Source organism: Amblyomma americanum, chromosome 1, assembly GCF_052857255.1.
Source record: "Amblyomma americanum isolate KBUSLIRL-KWMA chromosome 1, ASM5285725v1, whole genome shotgun sequence".
NCBI lineage: Eukaryota > Metazoa > Arthropoda > Arachnida > Ixodida > Ixodidae > Amblyomma > Amblyomma americanum.
The window spans coordinates 365,805,493-365,824,199 of NC_135497.1; the positions used below are offsets into that span (position 1 = coordinate 365,805,493).

The 18,707-nt window shown below is 49.4% G+C and overlaps 1 protein-coding gene across 2 annotated transcripts in view; it reads right to left on the bottom strand.

Moving 5' to 3' along the window:
- Positions 1–17,284, bottom strand: part of LOC144115636 (5-phosphohydroxy-L-lysine phospho-lyase) — a 52,476-nt gene extending 35,192 nt beyond the window's left edge. The window contains exons 1-5 of one of the 2 annotated variants that reach the window (XM_077650061.1): positions 16,984–17,284; positions 13,480–13,966; positions 12,235–12,356; positions 11,304–11,463; positions 6,536–6,610 (exon numbers count right to left, since the gene is read on the bottom strand). In XM_077650061.1, the coding sequence (XP_077506187.1) occupies positions 6,536–6,610; positions 11,304–11,463; positions 12,235–12,289 (290 nt within the window). In that variant the 5' untranslated portion in view covers positions 12,290–12,356; positions 13,480–13,966; positions 16,984–17,284. The remainder of the gene's footprint in view (positions 1–6,535; positions 6,611–11,303; positions 11,464–12,234; positions 12,357–13,479; positions 13,967–16,983) is intronic. The other variant, XM_077650060.1, reaches the window with a different exon arrangement.
- Between the last annotated feature and the right edge of the window lie 1,423 nt (positions 17,285–18,707).

Sequence of the window (18,707 nt, forward strand, 5' to 3'; positions counted from 1 at the left end):
GTCCTCGTTTTGAGTCTTCAAATTTGCAGCATAGTCAAGGTGTGCATTGCAAAACCTGTGACAGTTTTCAGTCAGAATTTCTTCCCCAATTATTTCTTCTAGCACACCACATGTGAGCAGTGATCTTCACTGACTTAAATTGTGAACCATTCTTGAAGGCAACAGGTACTTTTAAAGAAATAAAAAAAGTTTCTTGCATGATCTACTATGTACAACGCTTGCAATCAGTAGTCGCCTAATACGCACTTAAATCGATGTCCGTTGAGCTTTACGGAGAAGTGCAGCAACATCAGCAGAATTCGTGGCACCGAGGAAGTGGTAGCACAGCTTCCCTTTAAAGCCGGTGCTACTTTGTGAAGCAATCACTGCTGAAGAATAGTTCCATCGGGGCTTGTTCACGAGTTAAGTCAGTAAAAATCGTGGCCTACCTGTAATGCTCCAAACTGAATCAGAGGTCTTGAAATATGCAGACCATCACTGCTACTTTGTTTTCTTGCGTCTAGATCATGATTTATGGGGTTTTGCTTGTCTAGGCAAGCCAGGTGCGGCGGCGTCCGTGCTATAATCGGGTGAAAATTGGGACCACTGACTACAAACATCTTGAAAGGCTGGCCTCCGCGAGTACCATGCATAGGATAAAAGAGAAATTTCCGCGGTACCTGTGTTTTCTCTGCGCTTGTGTCCCTGCCACCTTTCTTCCCGCGATTAGAACCGCCACAGTATGTGTCGCATCTGCCACTCCACGCTGTAAGCAGCCAAATGTTTTGCATACCAGACCAGACACACCTGGCACCGAGTTATTTCTATCACGCCTGCGGTACCTGCAAACTGAAGGCTCGCACGCTGACTGATGATGTGCGTATCCTTGCGGTGCAGCTCAAAATAGCACCTCCACAGAGAGCTTTTTGACCTAAGAACAACACTCGCAGGAAAACTTTACGTAGCCTCAGGCAGTGCAGCATAGCACAGGGCTAGAATGGTCATCGGATCATCTCTCGGGCGGCCATGTTGGATGGTCAGTGGCACCCGCTATAGCTCATGAAACTTGCAAATTCCAGAAATTCCAGCTTGGGTCCTGGAAAGTTTGGGTGCAGCCCTTAAAGGGATATAATGTCTTGAATATTTCCATGGAGAAAACAGGGAGTGGCCCATACACGGGTGCGGCCCTTACAGGCGTTTATAGGATATAGCACGTGGGGCCACTTTTCAGTTCTATTTACGGTACAAAATTCCCATTGCATTCCAGTAAATATAGTAGCTGTTTCTCGAACTTGCACCACTACTGATGTCCTGATGCACTTGATGTCTGTACAAAGAGAAGAGACCTTGCTTACATCACAATTCATTTTCACGGCAGTGTGTGCTTGTTGCATTATTATTGTACGAATACATACCAACACAAGAATTATTTTTATCTGAAATTACCTTGTATGAACAACAGAACCTTGATTATAGGAATTTCTGGGGACCATGAGAAACTGTCGTACAACAGAAAATGTCACTCAAGAGAAGCATTTACGTAATAAATGCGTCCGTTACCCTGGCTTTCAGAAATTGATTAAAGTTCTCTACCCCGTGAATTACAAAACCATCCGCTTTCGTTCTGTGAGAATTGGGTCCAAGACCATGCACAACCTGACTTTTCAGCATCGAAGGTGCAGCTTTAGACAAGACGTACGAGTGCTCCCGCCCTTGCTTATTTAGGAGTCACATGTGCCTCGCCCTGTGGCAGCAGTGTCTGTATTAAGAATTTGCATCACGAAAAAAAAAAAAAATATCCACCTGCGATGCGAATGCGCCGGCTGCGCACTTTCTGTAGCGATGTGCAGCCCGCCAGGTGACAGCGCACTGCTCTCTCATGGCTCGTGTCGCTAGGCCTAATGTACCCCACAGTGAAGCCACAGTGGAAACCGCTTTCAAAAACTGGCAACCAATGATCATAGAAGTGTCAACCTTCTTGCCGCCTCTACAGTAAGTTCCCTAATGCTTTCGTCAGCAAGGCATGCAGTAATACGGGCCAGGTGAGCCGCCTGACACCAACGGCCGCAGGTTGCACACACCGAGTCACTGGGCCATCGGCAAAACCGTCATTACAAGTAGTCCTGCACTTGATCACCTCGTTTCGCGCATGCCTCTGTCTTGATTATGATCTGGTACCAACTTGGTTGAAGTCACATCTGCCAATGAAGTGCTACGCCAGCGTCTCTCAATCTAAACAGTTCCTGCCGGCCATTGTAACTAAGGAGGGGTGCACATTTTTCCGTTATATTGTCAGTCACGTAGTGGTGACGGCAGTCGAAGCAGCGATGAAGATGGACGGAAGGGTCTTCTAAAAGAACTGTTTATTGGGCTGACTTGCACCCAAAATGGACTGAATCACTCGGCGGCGGCGAAGCGACAAGTGTGCTCGGCGGTCGTCGAACAGAATGCCCGCCGCTGTCGGCCGTGCTCAATTTAAAGCTGATAGCCAACATTCGAGATAAAGGGCGCAAAGTTACTGGAACATTCCGGAACAACGTAGAATCAGCTTTGCCTGGCTGCAATCAATCGAGATAAATCTAGTCGCGTCTTGCGTCGCAAACAAAGCGATAAGGTGGTGTCGCGGCAGATTTGAAAAGCGAACAAACACTGCAAATATTGGCGGCATTACTCCCCTCTCAAAGAAGCATCGACCCGATGCATTAAAACAAATAATGCGACTAGTAAGGGAAAAAAAACAGATCTTGCGAAAATAGAGCATGGAAATGCAGCGGCCTTTAGCGCGCATAATACGGCTTCAGACGGACTACATGGACAACTTCTGGTCGTACGCGGCGTCGCTGGGATGCAGTCATTGCGTCAGGGATGACTTCATAATCCAGTTCACCCAGCCGACGAAGAACCTTGTACGGGCCGAAATAGCGGCGCAAAAGCTTTTCACTCAATCCACGGCGGCGAATGGGCGTCCACACCCAGACTTGGTCTCCTGGCTTGTATTCCGCGTTGCGTCTTCGTAGGTTGTAGCGTCTGGCGTCGGACCGCTGCTGATCTTTGATCCGTAATCGGGCAAGCCTTCGAGCTTCTTCTGCGCGTTGAAGGTAGGCGGCAACGTCGACGTTCTCTTCTTCTGTAACGTTGGGCAGCATGGCGTCTAGCGTGGTCGTGGCCTCCCTGCCATGGACGAGCCTAAAAGGCGTCATCTGGGTGGTCTCCTGCACTGCGGTGTTGTAGGCGAAGACGACGTAAGGCAGGATGACATCCCAGGTCTTATGTTCGGCATCGACATACATAGCGAGCATATCGGCGATGGTTTTGTTCAGGCGCTCGGTCAGTCCGTTGGTCTGCGGATGGTATGCAGTTGTCCTCCGGTGGCTGGTTTGGCTGTGGCGCAGGATGGCTTGCGTGAGTTCCGCCGTAAATGCTGTTCCTCTGTCCGTGATGAGCACATCGGGGGCGCCGTGTCGAAGAAGAATGCACTCCACGAAAAATTTGGCCACTTCTGCTGCTGTTCCGTTCGGTAGGGCTTTCGCCTCGGCGTAGCGGGTCAGGTAGTCGGTCGCTATGATGATCCACTTATTTCCAGATGTTGACGTTGGAAAAGGGCCAAGCAAGTCCATGCCAATCTGCTGAAAGGGTCTTGAGGGAGGTTCAATGGGGTTCAGAAATCCTGCTGGTCGTGTGGGAGGAGTCTTTCGTCGCCGACAATCTCGGCATGTTTTCACATAGTGTGCGACATCGGCAGACAGTCGGGGCCAGTAACACTTGTCTTGAATGCGGCGGAGGGTGCAAGTAAACCCGAGATGTCCAGCTGTCGGCTCGTCGTGTGAAGCCTGTAGAACTTCTTCACGGAGACAAGTAGGTACAACAAGGAGGTACGCTGTTTTGTTCGCTGTAAAGTTCTTCTTCACAAGGACCTCATTCTGCACACAGAAAGAAGACAGTCCTCACTTGAATGAAGCGGGGGGTGAAGAAACCTTGCCTTCCAGGTACTCGATGAGGCCTTTTAGGTTGGGGTCCGAGCGTTGCTGCTGAGCAAAAGAGCTTGCGCTGATGGGTCCCAGGAAGGCGTCCTCATCGTCGTCCAGCGGCGGTGCATCTACAGGGGCTCGTGAGAGGCAATCGGCGTCAGTGTGCTTGCGTCCGGACTTGTAAACGACGGTGACGTCAAACTCCTGGAGACGCAGACTCCATCGAGCGAGTCGGCCAGAGGGATCCTTCAAATTTGCAAGCCAGCAGAGCGCGTGGTGGTAGCAGAGCGCGTGGTGGTCGCTGACCACCTTGAACGGCCGTCCGTAGAGGTAGGGGCGGAATTTCGACGTAGCCCAGATGATGGCAAGGCACTCCTCAGTGGTCGAATAGTTAGCCTCGGCCTTGGAAAGGGAACGGCTAGCGTATGCGATGACCTTCTCCAGCCCGTCACTTTTTTGAATGAGAACGGCGCCTAGTCCCACGCTGCTTGCGTCGGTATGAACTTCAGTATCGGCGTTTTCATCAAAATGCGCAAGGATCGGTGGGGACTGTAAACGACGCTGAAGTTCCTTGAAGGCTTCTGCTTGCGGCGCTTCCCATTTAAATGGCACGTCTGCCTTCGTCAGTTGGGTCAGGGGCTCGGCGATGCGCGAAAAGTTTTTCACAAATCGTCGGTAATATGCGCATAGCCCGAGAAATCTGCGCACTGCTTTCTTATCGGCCGGCGGTTGAAACTGTTCAATAGCAGCTGTTTTCTGCGGGTCTGGGCGTACTCCTTCCTTGCTAACGATGTGGCCTAGAAACAGCAGCTCTTCGTAGGCAAAGTGGCATTTCTCTGCTTTCAAGGTTAGGCCAGACGACTTGATTGCGTCTAGTACTGTTCGAAGTCTTTTGAGGTGCTCTTCAAAGTTCGAGGCGAAGACAACGACGTCATCTAAATATACCAGACAAATCTGCCACTTCAGACCTGCCAGCACTGTATCCATTACTCGCTGAAACGTCGCTGAAACGTCCTCGACGTAACTCTGGATCCTGGACTCGAGGAGTCGTTCGGCTCTTTCTTTCCTCACGACACTGGTGAATACCTTCAATAGTTCTCTCTTGAATAGCTCCCATGTCGTAAGGGACGACTCGTAGTTTTCGTACCAAGTGCGTGCGGAGCCATCCAATGAGAAAAAAACGTGTCCAATCTTTGCCGCATCATCCCACTTGTTGAATGACGCCACGCGCTCAAATTGGTCCAACCATTCTTCAGGGTCTTCGCCTAGGGATCCATTGAAAGTTGGCGGCACCCGCGGCTGCTGCAGTATGATCGGTGTCGACATCTTTGGCGAGGTTGCAGTGCTGGTAGCAGCGTCTTTTCGCTGTCTGGTGCGGTCCGGCAGTTTCCCGAACTCAGGCTCCTCTCCCTGGAGACGTCGGCTGGCTCGCTGAGCTGCTGGTTCGTCCTCGGGTGTGAAGCGCTTAGGGCTGGGTTCACGACTTGAAGGGGGCGTCCGGAACACGGAAGTTACCCAGCACCTCCACCAGATGTCACGTAGTGGTGACGGCAGTCGAAGCAGCGATGAAGACGGACGGAAGGGTCTTCTAAAAGAACTGTTTATTGGGCTGACTTGCACCCAAAATGGACTGAATCACTCAGCGGCGGCGAAGCGACAAGCGTGCTCGGCGGTCGTCGAACAGAATGCCCGCCGCTGTCGGCCGTGCTCAATTTAAAGCTGATAGCCAACATTCGAGATAAAGGGCGCAAAGTTACTGGAACATTCGGGAACAACGTAGAATCAGCTTTGCCTGGCTGCAATCAATCGAGATAAGGTGGTGTCGCGGCAGATTTGAAAAGCGAACAAACACTGCAAATATTGGCGGCAATATAATCGAGGCTTTTAATGCATTACCCCTACGGGAGACGCGCGGGGCCCGCACCAATTAGTCATAAAATGTGGGTCGTCGCATAAATGGGGGACACATACGGGGTTCCACTGTATCACTTGTGCTTGTTACTATCGGTTTGTATAGTCTGTGGGCGGCCCATCATGCAACTGCTCCCTACTAATTACTGCAGACCTTGCCCACAGCCTGGCATTCAAGCTGGCAGTAAAATAATAACCCGATGAACAATCAATGGAATGGGTGCAGGGTAAACTGAATTATGCTAAGCCTTTTCACGTATCACTAAATCCAACTATGCAAGCCACACACAAGCAAGATGCCAAACACCAGTGTGCTATTATTCTCATCCTACAACAAAACAAGCAAGCAAGCAATCTTCGATCTATTCACAGCACACACACCGAGCAAACGTGCCAGGCCCACTGCTCTAGCAAGACATCTCTAAGCTCAAATGAAGCAAGTATAAGGCATTCACCACTTCACTTCCTCCAAAGGAAAGCTTTTCACCTGCTACTGCCTCTAAGACAATACATTTACAGGTTCGAGCCCCACCATTATTACAAAGCAAGTAGCACTACCATTGAGGCACAGCATTAACGGGATTTAAAAAAGTGAAGGGCATATGAAATGACTTCATGCCTGTTTCTGCAAGAAAACAGAAGCGGTCACAAGAAGTGTTTAGTGAAGGACTACACACCTGTCAAGGCAAATGATGTCCTTGTTCTTAGTGTAGCACCTTGCCAGCCGCATGGCAAGGTCATTCGCCTCCGATCTACAACAAAAGAAAACAGCAAAAGGTGTAGCTGAAACAACAGGAACTAATAAAATCGAACAAAAACAAGGGGGAAGCTGTACACTGTGGCTCTGCAAATGGTTAAAGAAAATTGATGCAAGGAAACTGCCGTCAACACCCCGTCTCTACACGTAGTATGACCATTCCCATCTCATTTGCGCGATTAAAATTCTATACTCAAGTTGTAGGTTTTCTTGCAGCTACAGCCCCAAAAATTGACATGAAAACAGCCTTGCAGCTGTGGGGTTGACAAAAGTCAAAAGCGCAGCGGCGAGAACAAGCATTAAGAAAATACCAAATCATCCCAATACAAAACGAACAAACATTTCCCAAAATCAAGAATGCTGTGCATTGGTAGATTACACTAGATTCAGGAAGAATACAAGAGGTGCAGGGGGAATACAGGAGGTGCAGGGGGAATACAGGAGGTGCAGGGGGAATACAGGAGGTGCAGGGGGAATACAGGAGGTGCAGGGGGAATACAGGAGGTGCAGGGGGAATACAGGAGGTGCAGGGGGAATACAGGAGGTGCAGGGGGAATACAGGAGGTGCAGGGGGAATACAGGAGGTGCAGGGGGAATACAGGAGGTGCAGGGGGAATACAGGAGGTGCAGGGGGAATACAGGAGGTGCAGGGGGAATACAGGAGGTGCAGGGGGAATACAGGAGGTGCAGGGGGAATACAGGAGGTGCAGGGGGAATACAGGAGGTGCAGGGGGAATACAGGAGGTGCAGGGGGAATACAGGAGGTGCAGGGGGAATACAGGAGGTGCAGGGGGAATACAGGAGGTGCAGGGGGAATACAGGAGGTGCAGGGGGAATACAGGAGGTGCAGGGGGAATACAGGAGGTGCAGAGATGGTGTAGAAGTAGAGAATCTGCCTCGCGTGCAAGAGGACCGGAGTTCAACCTGGTGCAGCGCAATTCTCCACCGGGAGCGAGAAAAATAAAATTCCGCGTGTCGATGGAATTTCATAACCAGGCCTGGGGTGCAGCCTCGGTGGCCATCGACAATCTCGGTGGCCAGAACCGACAACGCACTCCCTCACTAGAACAGGATTTGGCTACCCTGGTATAGTACTTGGCAACAATCTTCCATGAGCAAGCCAATTAACACTCTGCCTTCATTCCCCAGTGGCTGCAGAGCAACTGACCAAGGCAGTGATCAGACCTGCAACGCAGCAGAGGGTGCTAAGAATCTCTGGCTCCAGACTGGCCACCATTGGCATCTGAACCTGGCAACGTCTAACGCTAGAGCCTTATCTAGTGAAGCTAGCCTAGCAGTGCTGTTCGAGTAACTAGCTGGTATTAAATGGGATGTCATAGGGCTTAGCGAAGTTAGGAGGACAGGTGAGGCCTATACAGTACTAAGGGGCAGGCACTTAGTCTGCTATTGCGGATAGACAAGAACTAGGTGCGGGATTCCTAATTAATTAGGATATAGCTGGTAACGTAAAGGAGTTTTATAGTATTATCGAGAGGGTGGCAGCTATTGTAATTAGGCTCAATAGGAGGCGCAAGATGAAGGTGATGCAGGCCTATGCACCTACACCCAGCCATGATGACCAGACCGTTGAAAGCTTCTATGAAGACGTGGAATCGGCAATGAACAAAGTGAAATCACAATACTCTGTACTGATGGGAGACTAATGCGAAGGTGGGCAAGAAACAGGCTGGTGACCAGGCGGTAGGCAAATATGGGATAGGTTCTAGGAATAGCAGGGGAGAATTATTAGCAGATTTTGCAAATAGGAATAGCTTACGGCTCATGAATACGTTCTTTTACAAACGAGAGGACAGGAAGTGGACTATGCACTCAACCTGGCATCACTCAGGATGTGGTCACCCTCAGAAAGGTGCACTGTAGCAACTACAGAATGGCAAGCTCTCAAATTAACTTAGACTTGAAGAGGGAACAGAAGAACCTGCTGTTGCTGTACTTTGCGATTACTTCTGTTCTTTTCGTGTCTTATACTTACACTGTAGTATTTCTCATTTCCGTTATGCCAAATCGTTTTCTTTAAACCTATATTTTGTATTATATTGTCTATTTCGCTTGCTTCTTTACTTACTCTTTGGTGCTCTGCTCAATTTTTTTCCACGTTGTACCTAGATTTTTTACTGTTCCTTTGCTTGTTAATGATGTTCCTTGTACATGCTTTTTTTTTTATACTGACCCCACCCCCCCCCCCCCCCCCCCCCCCATGTAATATCCTCGAAGGAGGGCCTTTAGGGGTATGCGGAATAAAAATAAATGAAGCGGAAGTCCCATTAACGAGTTAGTGTAAGAGGGAAAACAGCAATTTAGGATATCGCTGAAGAAGAGGGTTATTCGGCTCTGAGGAAAATGATTTCAATGCTTGAACAATGAACGATAATCGCACAGGTACCATTACGGAGTGCGCAGTAGAGGTAGGCGGTAGGACGGCTCGGCAGCTATCTCAGGAGACAAAAGATCCGATTAAGAAATGCCAAAGGATGAGGGCGGCTAACCCTACAGACGGAACAGAAATAGCAGAGCTATTGAAGTTAATAAGCGGTAGGTAGCAGACATAAGGAAGTTTGATATGGAGAGAATCGAGCATGCTCTAAAGGACGGAGGTAGCCTAAAAGCGGTCAAGAGGAAACTAGGCATAGGTAAAAACTAGACGTATGCGTGTATTGTGTTGGGTTTAATGGCGCATAAGCATCTAAGGCTATCACACAGCAATGAGTCATCCCACCAGCAACGAAAAGAAAGCAAAGAGAGCCTTAGGAGCAATGCAAAGTAGAAAAGCAGCTGATGAAGATCAGCCGACAGCAGATCTGTTGAAGGATGAAGGGGAGATTGTGCTAAAAAACTTGCCACCCTGTATACGCAATGCCTTATGACCTCGACCGTACCAGAAGCTTGGAAGAGTGTCAACATTATCTTAATCTATAAGAAAGGAGACTCCAAGGACTTACAGACCGATCAGCTAACTGTCCATTGCCTACAAGGTATGCACTAAAGTAATCACTAATAGAGTCAGGGCAACCTTAAACTTTAATCAACCAAATGATCAGGCAGGCCTTCGTAAAAAAGGATATTCCACAACAGATCATATTCACACTATCAATCAGGTGATAGAGAAATGCACAGAATATAACTAACCCCTATATATAGCCTTCATTGATTACGAGAAAGCATTGGACTCAGTGGAAACCTAAGCAGTCATACAGGCATTGCGGAATCAGGGTGTCGGAGGGCCTTACGTCAAAATACTGGAAGATATATATATAGCAACTGCACAGCTACTATAGTCCTCCACAAAGTCAGCACTAACACTCCTATAAGGAAGGGCATCAGGCAAGGAGACAATCTCGCGAATGCTATTTACCGCCTGTTTACAGGAGGTATTGAGAGGCCTGAATTGGGAAGAATCGGGGATAAGAGTTAATGGAGAATACATAAATAGTGCGATTCGCTGATGACATTGCCTTGCTGAGTCACTCAGGAGGTGAACTGCAAATCACGATCAACGAGTTACACAGGCAGAGCAGAACGGTGGGTCTAAAATTAACATGCAGAAAACCAAAGTAATGTTCAACAGTCTACAAAGGGAACAGCAGTTCACAATTGGCAGCGAGGCGCTGGAAGTGGTAAGGGAATGAGTCTACTTAGGGAAAGCAGTGACCGCTGATTCAAATTCTGAGGGGGAAATAACTAGAAGAACAAGAATGGGGTAAAGCACATATGGCAGGTTCTCTCAGATCATGAATGTCTGTTTACCAATATCGCTTAAGAGAAAAGCTGCACCTTGCCGGTACTCACCTACGGGGCAGAAACTTGGAGGCCAACGAAAAGGGTTCAGCTTAAGTTAAGGACAGCACAGCGAGCCATGGAAAGGAAAATGATAGCTGTAACATTAAGAAACCGGAAGCGGGCAGAGTGGCCAAGGGAACAAATGTAGGTTAACGATATGCTAGTTGAAATCAAGAGGAAGACATGGGCTTGGGCAGGGCATGCAATGCGAAGGCAAGATAAGCGCTGTTCCTTAAGGGTAACAGAGTGGATTCCAAAAAAAGGGAAGTGTAGAAGGGGGTGGCAGAAGGTGAGGTGGGCGGATGAGATGAACTTTGCAGGCATAGGGTGGACGCAACTGGCAAAGGACAAGGTTCACTGGAGAGACATAGGAGAGGCCTTTGCCTTGCAATGGGTGTAGTCGGCAAGGGCTAAAAAAAAAGACTCTCCCTCCATCCCCCCCCCCCCCCCCCCCCCCCAAAAAAAAAGGTGAAATTCAGCACCCCCTACCCTTATTGAAGGTTTTTCAAAGGCCACGGAGGATAAACTGCAGTTGCCCTGTATTGATAGATTTCTGCATTCTAACAAAGGATGCTTTCATTGAAAACCGCTTATATGCTAGAAAAGGCTAAAAAAAGTACACACAACTGGCCATTTTCACAAGCAAAACTGTGAACTGCAAGCATTTTTGTATGCAAATCACTCAGGCTAGGCTACACTACCATCCACTTCAAGGGGAAAAAAACACAATTTCCGAGCCTAAGTATGTCCTTTGGCGACACACAGAAATACAGACAAAGCAACCAATTTTGCAAGAACAAGAACTGAATGGAGTTGCGCTCAGTATCCCTTCAAAGTGCCAAATATCACCAAAATGAAAAGGAACTGCACAGAGGTAAGCCAGGACTGACCCTGAATTGACGAAATAGCAGACAGACAGCTTGTTGGGGAAGTAGTTCGTGAGCCGCTGAGCATAAAGGACCAGGTTGTCATGCAGGTAGCGGCTGTTGGTGCTGAGCAGAGCCATCTGTTCCGAGCCAGCCTTGACCACGTGAGGGTGGCAGTGCCCCACTGGGACATAAAACGAGGTGTGCTCATGCTTCCAGCAAACAAGAGCATGATTGCCCTTCAATTCAACCCTTTTCATTCAAGCACGGCAACAAGCAAGGTGGACAGGTACTGGCACTTGCAGAAGTTTTCAGCCCACGGGGCCCTCAAAAAGCAACAACAAAGGTGACTGTGTGCCCTCAACTGCCCCATGTATACACAGTGCACACATCAAAGTCTAGCACAGCCTCCAGGCTTCTGTGGCCCAAGGAACTGCTACAAGCACCTGTACCCTATATGCAAGAGGCACTAAAGGCCATAGGACAGGTCATACCCCTATAGATTGAGAAGGAAACATTCTTGTTCTACACAAGCAACACAAATCTGCTCCTGCATCTTACAATGACCATCAAAATATAGCACATGGCATGATTGCTTACAAATGGAGACATTCACGGTCACCAAGATGGAAAGTTTAAGCATGGTTTAATACTAATATTCTTAATAATTAAGTTTAACGAATGTGTGATTACAACCCTGGTACAGCATGCGGAAGAAAGCCTCGGCGACTGCACAAAAGTGCTGCTCGCAGCTAAACGTCCAGAAAATGACTGAAGCCCGGCCCTGGCCGACAATTTTGCATGACAAGACAGGGAGTGTGCTGAAGGACCAAACGAAGGAGAGGTGAAGACTGGATGAGTCCCCTCACCTTCATTGCTTGTTTGTCCTTGAGTACAGCCCCTGTCCAAACATTTGTTTTAAGCCATCCCCCAAAATGCACTTTCATACACCCACCATGGGCAACGTTGTTGATGCAGTCAAGATAGGCATTGCCAGACTCGTCGTACATGTACTGGCCCTGACCACGGACGATCTTCAGGGGCCCATTGCTCTTGAAGAACACTGTGCACGACTTCCTGCAGCACACACACACACACACACACACACACACACGCAACAGAGAGTTAGAGGGTGCCACCACAAATGGTCACAAGAAAACAAGAAAAAAAACGCACTGGCAGATTCAACGTATGTCTCTTGGGCTGCACAACTGACACAGCAGGCACCTGCTTGCTTGCTGTGCTGCAGCCTGACAAATTCAAAGCCTATAACCAGGCAGCCCTTAAACACTATGCATGCAATGGGGAAATTGATGCATCCACATAATGAAATATTACAATTCGAAAGCCTTTGTTTGCCGAAGCATTATTCCGCTTGCTGGTGCGCCAAAGTAAACCGAAAATTAATCAGTTAGCAAGCACTGTCAGCTACCGATGACAACTCGCAACACTGCTGGCTTTCCGAAATCCTAGGATGAATCTGTGAATGAGTGACCACAGACCAAAAATGAAGCCTCAGCAGGTATGGCATTGCCCTAAATACAAAAGCTGGCACAAGACCAAAACAAATGATGAATTGCAACCAGTCGCACAACCTAAGAGACAACGCTGGAACCTTTTGTTTTTTTTTGCGGCAGTCTGAGAGGGGAAGGGTGGTGCCTCGAACTGATTACAAATTTAGCACACTTCACTGTGTTGTGCTCTTGGCTGCAAAGAGCATTCTGTGTGCAACAGAACACAGCTGAAAAGTGTCACACACACACGCAGTGGCTCTGGAGCACAAAAAAAAAGGAAAGGCGGGCAAGCAAAAAATAGAAGGGGGGGGGAGAAAATAGTGTTGCAGACCTCGCCGGCAGGCAAAACTGTCACGCCGACCTGGCTGCAACAGCAGGGAGGAATCCAGGGGAGGCAAAGTGCAAATGGGAAAGGATGGCACTGTCAGCTACAGGCATACACACTTGCGCGCACACACACACACACACACACACACACACACACACACACACACACACACACACACACACACACACACACACACACACACAAACGCATGCAAGTGCCAAGCACTTGCAGAACACTCGACGCAGATTTCTCTCAACACTTCCTCTCTCAACCAACAAGCAGCCCCTGGCTCTATGTGCAAGAGGAGCCCAAGTGGGCCCTCCAAAATAAAGTAGAAGAAGATCAAAGAGATTATTACCTTCCCCTCTTTCTGCCGAGTCAATACACGTATACCACCTGGCAGCAGAGGCCACACCCGCACAACTGCGGGATGACCACCCATGTGGTGGACACCTCTAGCCATCACAAGAGACTAGAGCACATGGGTGGGGCTAGCTATCTCCTCCAAGTTCAGTGCACGCTGGATCTCCCCCAGTGTAGTCCGAAGTGGTCCTCTGGCCACAGGGAATGGCTGGTCGACAAACCACTGTGCCTGCTTGGGCTTTTTCAGTCAGCCAAAGAGCATGTGCATCCGTCCGTCCATCTGTCCACTGTGTGCTAGCGCTACAAAGAGTGTCCTAGCCCTTTTCCCCCATTTCTGGTACACCGCAAACAGCCGCGTGGGGTATTTGTCCATGTTACACCTGCGGCAATGGTAAGGGCTGTCTGATGGTTGCTGGGAGCTACTGGCGGCAGCAGCAGCTGTGGTCTTTGTGGTGGTTAGGGCTTGGGCGCCTAAAAGGAAACTAAAAAAGGTGAGGCAGATTAGTATGTGCAGCAGGGACGGACCAGGGGGCTCGTCTTTAGCACAGACACGCACAGCAGCACACACAAACAGATGCGAGCGCTGGAGCAGTGGTGCACCCAATCTAGAAACCTAGCCATCAAGGCACTACCCAAAGTGAGATGGGCAAAACTTTTTGTGCAAGAGGTGGCAGAAAGAAGAAAAAACTATGCAGAACTGCAATAATTACGTCCCATAAACAACACAGCAGTGTTATCACAGTGACTGCAATGCGCTTCAGAACTATCAAGTGCAAATACAAACAGTTTGAGTGTCTCATACAGTTGGAACATTTGCCCTCACAGTACAAGAAGATCCCTGCTAAAAAGAAAAAAAAAGAGTTCAGTTTGTGTTTATTACCACAGCTTAATTACTGCAAATGCACGTCCAAACCTCGTTTGATACAGGGCTTGAAATCATGAAGCTGTATGTGGGCCAAGACGGACACCATGGTGAAGGGCTCTGGATTAATTGAGACGATCTGGAGTTTTTGCATTTTGCCTACATCTAATTTCAGCTGCGGCCAGGATTCGATTCCCCAATCTTGGGCTTGTCGGGCCTACACCATAGCCACAGAGCATGCAAACGGAATTCTAGATGTGGGAAATGCGGCCAGCCTCCCAAACTCAGTCCTCAAGGCCAGCTCTGTCACATATACACCGCTCACAAGCAGACCGCTGTCAACAAGCAGTGTACGGAGTGCTCCTGATTACACCTGAAACCTGACAAAGCAACCTGGCAGGGGTGTAATAGATGCAACATGCCAAAAAAAAAAAAAATAGTCTACTGCTTTGGTCTTAGATGTCTTTGGTGTTCAAAGGACAAAGCTAAGGAAATTTATGACATCCCATGTTCTAAACTGAATACATCTCTGTGCATCACATGCCCCCAGACGCACGGGCACTTGAGAGGCAGAGATGCTTTCACTTACACACCTAGGTGGTGGTGGACAAACATGTTGAAAGAAAAAAAAAAAAACTGGAGAGGACACTTAAACTCTGCCTTTTAAGGGTATGATGGGATAGCATTATGGGCTAATGCCCACATATGCAAAATTGGTCATTCTCGACATTCACAGATCCCCGGGAGTCCTCATACCACTCCTGGCGCAGCGGTGCAGTGGTTTAGTGATGTGCCACTCTCTTGAGATCGGAGCTGCTGCCACCAGTGGGGCTTGCGTGACCCTGGTTGCTCTTTCCGAGCAACCTCTTGCAACCAATTATCAATTTAAGTGTCCCCTGCCATGGTGGTCAGTTTGCTCACAATCTGGTGGGCAGGTTGTGATGACACCACAAGGTCACGTGACCCAGTAGCCCACCTAGGTTGCTTCTCTGGGGATTTTTCGCTCACAGCATAGAGATCGCCAGATTTTATGCAAAATGGGAGCCTTAACGCCAACGTGCTAAAAGGAGGGGGGCCAGGGATTTATGCAGAAAAACTGGGCAGATTTAAGACAAACCATATAAGTTTACATCTTGAACGTAGCTAGTAAAACTACGGTATGCTTGTGTGGACCCATAACCTAACGTTTGCAGTCTTCAGGATGCACTAGGCTGATTCCTATGCACGTAGGGCCACATTACCAGAACTGATCCACACAGCTATACCTAAAAGACATGCTAAAGCAGAACTTGATTTTATGGAACATTCATGCTCATCTGTGCACTGATCAAAAACAACATTTGCAACAATATAATTATTGTCAAAGTTAACACAGCTTGCATATGGTGCCTACAGCTTTTTCCCCCCAATTTCATATGATGGCTATAGAGTTTAGTCGGGCACACCAGTACTTCCGGCTCCCAAAACCACTCAAAGGGCAGGAACTTCACAAGCCTTGCAATTATCCACGTCTATGCAATGACTATTTTGCTGCATATACTTCATACTGCTTGCTGTGCCAAGGAAAGCGAAGTTTTCCCAAAGCTTGCAGGCAAGGCTTGTGAAGTCTTCCATTTCACAAGAGTGACGTCTGAAAACCAGGTTGAATGCTGCTTGAAGTAGGGACTGCTCGGAAGAAGCTGGCAAATTCAGCCAATCTGTTACATTCAATCTGAACTTAGCTGCAACGTGCATGCTTGTACGACGCACAGCGCCAAACACAGGTGAACAGGGCACGTCGGAAAATGAGCAGGAATACGCTGCAAACAAACGGACCACACATAGATTCGATCATTGATGGCAATCACGCCAACCGCATCAGGTCCGAGGTTTCATTAGTTGCATATGAGGCCACCTAAACAACCAAATAAACTTGATAGCAGAATGGGTGACACTAACCTTTAGGTCCCTAGCGGAGCATATTACGATCATATGCCGCTAAAACGCATGTATATTGTCACTTATCTGTGTGGCACTTATCCCCGCGACAATTAGACGCTGTGGTAAAGTTGCTGGTGCCAGGATCCTTCGAGAGTCACGCCACCCGACCATCATGTCATGCAAAGTGCGCGCTTCTACTCAGCTTATCAGTTGCGCTCTTGGCAACTACCATGCTTACGGAGACGCGACCGCGGGCGGAACGTCAGCTAGGTCGGGCAGCCAGTTACTTGAAAATAGAACGAGGCAAAGACTGCCTAAGAACGCCGGGCACAGCAAAGATTTCTGGCTCAACGCCCTAGCAGTGGTACTACATGCACCAGAAATAGGTAACCACGCGAGTGACGCAATAATGGGCATGCGCCGGGATTGTGAAAGTGCGCACATCGTAAGCGCTAAACGCGGTTAAAGAGAATGTCTGCACGCTATACAGCCTACCGGTAACTACCCGACTTGGCAAAGACAGAGCGAAGGATATGAAGTGAGGAACAGGTAACGGCAAAGTGAAGGGCGCTCGTCCACTAGGGTCAACGGACAAAAATTTTGGCAGCGGAGTCCGAGCAATCACTGCTTCTAGCTCGACACAATGAGTTCCATGAGCCAAGCGCTGAACGGACGTGAAAATGATTTAAGACGAGTTTTTCACGCATTCAGACTCACCCGACATAGATGTCGCGAAGCCGGATGGTTTCCTCTTTGCAAATTTTCTCGAGTGAGGACGGTGCGCTGGTCTCCATTGCGGCCGGGTCGTAAGTGCGCGTGAAACGCGGTGCTTGCAGTGACTAGACTTTAACGAACAGTACGCTCGAGCAGGCAGCGAAACTGCACTGAACACTCAGCAACAGCAGTGCAACAGCAGTTCAGGCAAAGCCCGATGTTTCCCAGCGGTAACGGTTGACGCACACACAGACGCGACCTCTCTGAGTGAAGCCGCACTGCCCGCTTTTAATGGCACCGTGCCTCTTTTGCGCCACGACGCTCATTGGCCGACCCGGGAATACGTTGCTGCACTAGCCAATTGCATCCCTCCAGAGGCACGACGTCGTTGCTACGCTATCTTGCGTGGAAGAGTGCAGCGTGCAGCCGCGCAGGGGGCCTGCTTTTTTACTTTTTTTCGGTATTGGCGGGGAGCGCGTTAGGAATACCGATACAGCAATCCCTCCCTCCCAGCGCTGCTGCCCTGCTCTCGGCAGACGGACTGACGGGCGAAGACTGGGGGGAATGGAGGCGGGACGGCCAACTTCCGGCCAATCTTCTACGCGTCGACGCCACCGACGCCTGGACGCTTTGATTGTGAGGATGCGTAAACATGCGCCGTGAGCAGACGCCCCGGGTTTGCAGATCCAGCCAAAACCACCTCGGCGGCCGAGCGCTCATTCGCTGCTTTTTTTTTTCTTTTTCTCATTGGGAACGCGCAGGCGTGAGCGGAGTGAGAAAGCGGCGGCTGCGCCAAGCGAGAGGGCACGACGCCCATGTGCTGTGCACGTGGCGATAACGTGCCGGAGGGCGTGTTAATTGCTCACGGGGGTGTGTGCGACCTGGCGAGACACCACAAGGACATTCCTGTCGTTGCAATCGCGCGCCGGAGCCGGTTCTCTGGGTTTTATCGCACTCCGCACAGCTGATTGCTCCTGGGAATGCCTTGAGCGGGTCTTTCGGTAATGTCGAGCGTGCGCGTCGCTTACAGATTCCAGGGAGCCGGCTTTCACAAAGTAGCCACCGAAAGCTGTCGCGCTGTTATCGGCGCGCCCCGCAGGCCCCCGTCTATCTGCCGAGTGTCCTTATTTCCTTTTCGCTCGAGTGCCAGCTCTCGCCTTGCTGCCATGTAAGCCTCGGATCGATTACGGCTATCCGCAGTGCGGCCGCTTCGTTTTGCTAAAGTGTCTGATACGGTTCTCCATTCATGCGTGGGTCGTAGAAAGCGACGAAGTCGAGAGCGCGAAAACGGCACGTGTACAGTCGCCAGCCCCATGCCTCTGCCATCTGTGTCGTCGGCCAGTGGGATAGGCGAATCGCCGTATTGCTCTGAATCATGAAATTAGAAAGGAAGCTGTGGAGTTTGGCTATCTAGTGCAGCTATCTTCTCAATTAGAAAGAGCTAAATAAATGGGAGTTTGAGAGGAACTACGCGCGAACAGCCTGTGTGGCTTTGTGCCAATATAAAAATAGATATGGCCCTTTGGCCAAGTTAGCGCTCTTTTCAGACATTGAGTTTAAGCAGAGCGCTTTGGCGCTCAACCGGAGAGCGAGAAATGAGGATTTAAGGCTCTGGGCGGCGCCTTACAGGCTTGAGCGCGAGGTTTTCGCATCTCCGTGAGCATCCCGCCTCCGCAGTAATATCTGTTTCACTTGAAGAGCACCGGAGAGCGGTCTCGTCAGCGCTG